The sequence below is a fragment of the Triticum aestivum genome, chromosome 2B (assembly GCF_018294505.1).
Source record: "Triticum aestivum cultivar Chinese Spring chromosome 2B, IWGSC CS RefSeq v2.1, whole genome shotgun sequence".
Taxonomy (NCBI): domain Eukaryota; kingdom Viridiplantae; phylum Streptophyta; class Magnoliopsida; order Poales; family Poaceae; genus Triticum; species Triticum aestivum.
In genome coordinates this window covers 30,255,180-30,260,931 of record NC_057798.1, presented here as the reverse complement: position 1 = coordinate 30,260,931, position 5,752 = coordinate 30,255,180, and the positions used below count along the sequence as shown (strand labels likewise).

At 49.9% G+C, this 5,752-nt stretch overlaps 1 protein-coding gene across 2 annotated transcripts; it reads right to left on the bottom strand.

Moving 5' to 3' along the window:
- Positions 1–290: 290 nt before the first annotated feature.
- On the bottom strand, positions 291–2,356 carry LOC123040149 (bidirectional sugar transporter SWEET6b-like). Of its 2 annotated transcripts, XM_044463078.1 has the most exons (5): positions 2,158–2,344; positions 1,754–1,970; positions 1,466–1,627; positions 793–912; positions 291–674 (listed from the first exon to the last, which is right to left on the bottom strand). In XM_044463078.1, the coding sequence occupies exons 1-5, from the start codon at positions 2,235–2,237 to the stop codon at positions 513–515; spliced, it is 741 nt and encodes a 246-aa protein (XP_044319013.1). In that variant the 5' UTR covers positions 2,238–2,344; the 3' UTR covers positions 291–512. The 2 variants fall into 2 exon arrangements, with proteins under 2 accessions (XP_044319013.1, XP_044319012.1); XM_044463077.1 differs by having other exon boundaries at positions 1,466–1,970; positions 2,158–2,356.
- Between the last annotated feature and the right edge of the window lie 3,396 nt (positions 2,357–5,752).

The following is a 5,752-nucleotide window of genomic DNA, read 5'->3' as shown; positions in this document are numbered from 1 at the left end:
CTATTTTGAGATATACATATAGAAAACAATTAACATGTTAAAAGGTTCAGAAAGTATGTTTAGCGGGACTCAAAAGCCATATCAAACCACTAACTAGGTTAAGTCTGTGTCTCCTTTTCGCTCACACCAGGTTCAAGTTGCATCACCAATAAGATGCCCTTTGGGTGTTTTTGTGCAGAAAACAAAAGATGACCTTGCCCAAAACTTAATACAAACACATAATGGATTTTCAATAATGTAATTTAACAAAGCCATCATGTAAGAGCATATTGAAAACAGGCAAGCATACATGGTGTCATAATATATATCTGGGATAACTCAGCTGCATTGGTATTTATATACACTTGTAATTTGCACTAGTAGTCTCGGACAGACGACAATGGTTAAACAAAATTAAAGGCGATCTCAGACTCTACTAGCTAACAAAAAGTAGTACTAATTAACATCAACTTGTTGAAGTATCATCCGGTATTAACTACTCAAAATCTTCAGGGCTAAAAACGAAGCCAAGTTTATTTCTCGACGGTGACCGAGACGTTGCCGCTGGTAACGGCGTTTTTGGTGAGGACAGTGGGCAGTTCAACATTCTTGCCCTTCCTGGGGGTCGATCTGTAGTAGTAAAAGTACAGTATCAGCTGGATGAGGCCGAAGATTGTACCGAGGGCATTGGGGATCTGCACAGAATTTAAAGAGGACATAACAGTTAGATCAATCCGCTCTGAGGAGTTCTTGATTGTATGTCTGGCTGGGTTTGAGACTTCTTATTTCCAATGTGTATGTGTATGTACATACCGTGATGTAGATGTCAAACTTAATGAGTGCATAGCCCGTCCAGCAGAGGCCATTGAGGAAGTTCACCAGCGACAGGAAGAACGGCATGTACTCCACACTCTTGGTCCTGATCACTTTACCCTACAAATAAGCAATACAATATTACTACTTTTCTCTTAAATTTTTGAGTTATATGAGTATTTAGTACGCTCGTAAGTTGGTTAAAGCGTCCGTAATTAACAAGCACCCTGAGCTAGTAATTCACCCTGTAAAGGAAGTTTACCTTTGAGGTAGAAATAAACCGTAGGCTTTTGTGATTAAACATATATGATGTAGCATCTTGTACAAGAACTTGGGTGTGTATGAGAGGTGAACAACTCAATTTGGACGTTTTCTTTGAACAGGGATTTGGCATAAACATTAAAACATGAAAGGTGGGTGAATCTTTTGGATTGACATAGATTTTCAAGCAGAATCAACAACAAACAAGGTGTACTACTTAACAAATTAAGGTCTGTCAAAAGCATCCACTAGAACTTTAAAAATAAATTATAGGCAAGTATTTTTCTAGACAACGCATCATTATCACACCATACGTGCACAACGCAGATTAATTAGCCACCTGAACTAACAAGTTAAAGCAGTTATCAAAGATCGCGGGTCGATGATCCATAAGTTAGGGTGGTGTACGTACCATGATGGTGAGCGGGGAGGCGTACATGATGGAGCCGAAGATGACACAGAGGATGCCTACGATCATGGAGCGCTTCTCATGGGTGTGGGCGCCGACGAGCACACCGGCCACCACGGCAGCCATGAACGCCGCCTCGATGGCGAGCACGCCGAGCATCTTCCACTGCACGCACAGCACAGGCACATGGCATGGGTTAGGGCATGCAAAAGGATCTTCTGTACAGAAACTAACGCCGAAAAGATACAGTAGGCCGGATGAGGAGGCATTAGGAGGGTTGCACGTATGTACCCTTGTGTTCTTGGCCGCGTAGATGATGAAGATGATGATGTAGGCGCCCTCGATAACAAGGCCGATGCCGTTGATGGTGAGGACGAGGGTGCTGTTGGGGTGGACGATGGGGAGCCCGTAAAAGAACCAGAGCAGGCAGTTCATGAGCGTCGCCAGGTAGGGGTCCGGCTTGAACTCCTCCACGTCCTTGGCCTTGTAGATTCGCCAGAACGTTGGCCTGCGTACGTACAAGCAGAAAACAAGTATCAGATTCATGCCCTAGCTAGCTGCCACAACCACCTTCGATGTATACAGATTAGACAAGAGGGAGACGAGACAATCCACAAGCCACAACCACGTTCCATGGATGTATACACATTAGGCAAGAAGGAAGAAATACTACAGAAGCGGGGGAGAGGGCTTACACAGGGGAGAGGAAGAGGCCGAAGGAGATGACATTGCCAATGATGCCGACGATGTTCCGGGTCACGTCGGCGGAAACCATGATGCTCAGCTAGATCGACCGCCCGGAACACAACTCGATTGCTCGGGGGAACAAACGACTTCAGGAAGGTTGGTTCTGATTTGTTTGGGGCGTGGGTGGCCCAACTTATATAGTAGGGGGTTAGCCTTCGCCTTACCCAAGTTATATCTGATGTGGATATGGTTATAAGGGTAGGTTAAACGGTTTGATTTGGGTGCAGTCCTTATCGAACTCCCTTTCCGGCCGTGCTCTGCAGACGAAAAAGGATCACGCAGCTAGGAGCTAGCTCCTCTCCCACGTAACAATACTCCAAACCCCCATACAGTCGTACGCAAACAAACAAGGACAACCCTGATCGCCAAACTGTCACGGACCAAGACCGACCCAGTCGGCCCAACGACTCCCGAAGCCCAACACGCGTGTTACCGCAGGCCGTGAAGTGCTGTTACCGAAAAAGGCTTTCGCCCTGCTTTATAAATAAAGCAAACCGTCAGAGAGCGCACATACATGGACTAGTTCACACGCACACACCCAAGTCTCACAAGCAAGTACAAAGGTTCTGCTGAGGGCACAGCTCAACAAGCCCACAAAAAACGATGGCAGCCGCTAGGGGCGAGGGAGGAGCCTAATCGGGCTCTGGCTGAGGCGGCGGTGGCGGCGGCGACAGGCGGACGGCCATCGATCGGAGGTCGGTGATGAAGGCGGAGATGGCGTCGTGGTCTAGGGGGCGGCTAAGGGGCTGCCAAAGCTGCAAGAAACCAGAGAATTTGAAGAGTGCGTCAGTAGCTCGTCGAAGAGGGGTGCGCGGGATCACAAGCTTATTGCGGACCGTCAAGAGGGTCTAGGCGAGGACCCCAATCTCAAGCCACCTAATGTGGCGAGACGACACGGGGGAGTTCTGGAGCTCGGCAAATAATCGCGGAAGTTGTTGTGGCACCAATCGCCACCAACCACTTCCCGAAAGCAGCTCCAAACGAACAGAGCGGATACGCAGGAGAAGAAGATGTGATTCGAGTCTTCGGGGACACCGCAGAGGGGACAAATGCCCGAGCCCGGGCCATTCCGTTTGCGGACCTCAACCCCGGACGGAACCCGACCGCGAATCCATTGCCACATGAAGATCCGGATTTTCAGAGGTAGGCGAATGGTCCACACTATCGAGAGGGCGAGGGGGGCGGAGGAGGGGGCGATGGCCTGGTAGAGGGACTTGGTGGAGAACATTCTGGTGGGCTCCAGGCGCCAACGCACCTGGTCGGGCCCACCGTCCACCCTAGGCCCATGCAGGGCGACGCAATCCAGCAGCTCGTGCCAAGCAGCAGATTCCGGAGGACCAAAAGGCCCGCGGAAGGCGAGACGCCCTAAGTCAATAAGGGCCCTCTCGACAGAGATCATAGGGTCAACGGCGATGGAGAAAAGGCCGGGAAAGCACGCCGCGAAGGGGGTGTCACCAGCCCAACGATCAAACCAGAACAAAGTCGCCGCTCCGGAGCCAACCGAGATGGAAGTCCCGATGCGGAGAACCGGGAGGAGCTGAACGACCGACTGCCAGAACTGGGAGCCACCAGTTCGCTGGCAGAAGGAGAGGGGCTGTCCGCGCAGATATTTGTTCCGGATAATGTCAAGCCAAAGACCGCCCATGCCTTGCGAGATGCGCCACAGCCAACGGGAGAGAAGAGCGATGTTCATCTACTTAGAACACATAATGCCCGGGCCGCCCTGCTCTGTGGGCTTGCAAATGTCCGGCCAACTGACCATATGATACTTCTGCTTGTCATGCTCGCCAGCCCAGTAGAAGCGAGACTGGACTTTGGCAATCTCCTTGTGCAGAGTCTCGTGGAGGCTGTAGAAGCTCATAAGAAACAAGAGGAGGCTGGAGAGGGAAGAGTTGATGAGAATAGTCCCGGCCGCCTTAGATAGCCATCTCCCCTGCCAAGGCTCAATGCACGTTTGGAGCTTTGCCACGGCCGGGCGCAAGTCCGCGACGGTGAGCCGGGAGTCACTAATGGGCGTCCCCAAGTAGGTCGTGGGGAAGGAGCCCAGGCGAATGTTAAGCCGGTTGGCAATGGCGATGCATTCCTCGGGCGGGTAGCCCAACACCATAACATCACTCTTGTCGAAATTAATCTTTACGCCAGACATTTGTTGGAAGCATAGGAGAAGGAACTTGAGGTTGGAGATGTCCACCTCAGAGCCTTCCACCATGATGATGGTGTCGTCTGCATACTGGAGGAGGGAAATCTCGGACCCACCGACGAGATGGGGGGTGATCCCGCGGATATGGCCAGCCGCCTTCGCCTTATCCAGGATGGCGGCAAGGGCGTCGACGACCATGTTGAACATGAACGGGGAGAAGGGGTCGCCTTGTCTAACCCCACATAAGGTGGGAAAGAAAGGGCCGATCTCGCTGTTAATGTTAACAGTCGTTCGACCCCAGGAGACCATCTGCATCACTCTGGTGATCCAGCGGTCGTCGAAGCCCTTCCGGAGTAACACTTCCCGAAGGAAGGACCAACTAACAGTATCATACGCCTTATGGAAATCGATCTTCAAGAAGACCGCCTTGAGGTGTGCTGTTGGTGCTCTACTCCCTCGATCCCATAATATAAAAATCTTTTTGACACTATGGGACGGAGGGAGTAAAACACAATTATCTTTCTACTATTAACGTGGAGTACGTAGATCGTTTTGTTTCGTTTGGCTGCCTCACTCCCCCATCGATCAAACGCCCTAACGTCCCTGTCTCAAAGATTTTTATCCTAAAAAACCCAACTCTTGTTCTCGGGTTTTTAACCGCCTTTTGTACTACCTAGAAATAAATCGCTCCATCAAGTCCTCTCTCCTATAGGGTTGTGCCTCTCAATGCCTCGTCCGCCTATAACCAGTGAGCATTCTACACCATTGCAACAGCCCCCATGACTTTCTCCTACATAACCGTCCTCTCCCCCAAGGAGCTTGCAGAGAGAAGACAAGTGCTACGACAGCAGCAGGAGGTGGCCTGGAGGCACGGGAATAGTTTTGCCTGCAGTCGATGGCCTTCTCCAAGGGCCTACTGCAACGCGGCGAGCCTGATGCGCCGCGACGGGCGCTGCATCGTAGTGCGGTTGTAGGGGATGGACATAATGCGGCCATGAGTTTTTTGTTGTACCAACGAGCAAATTCTAACAAATTCTTCCACCAAGGTCGTAAAGGTTTATCAAATAGCTTTTCCGATCTGTCCCAAATAACTCAAAGGTTCTACTATGAATATTGATGTATTGAAGTCATTGGCTTCCCGCTATATGATGTGATGTCTACCGATTTTCCTTTCCCCTTTTCTCAAAGGTTCTCCACCTCTAGCAGACCTCTTCCTCCATCTTCCTAACCCAATCAACACTACTGATGTTGAGTATCGTGATTATTTAGAAAGCATACGATAGCGTAGAATTTATTCTATCTTGTTTTGTACTGCAAGAGGGTCTTGTAACTCCTATATACTATATCTATATGCCTACGAGGCTCAAGCAATACAATATCAATTCCTGCAATCACTTCTCTAT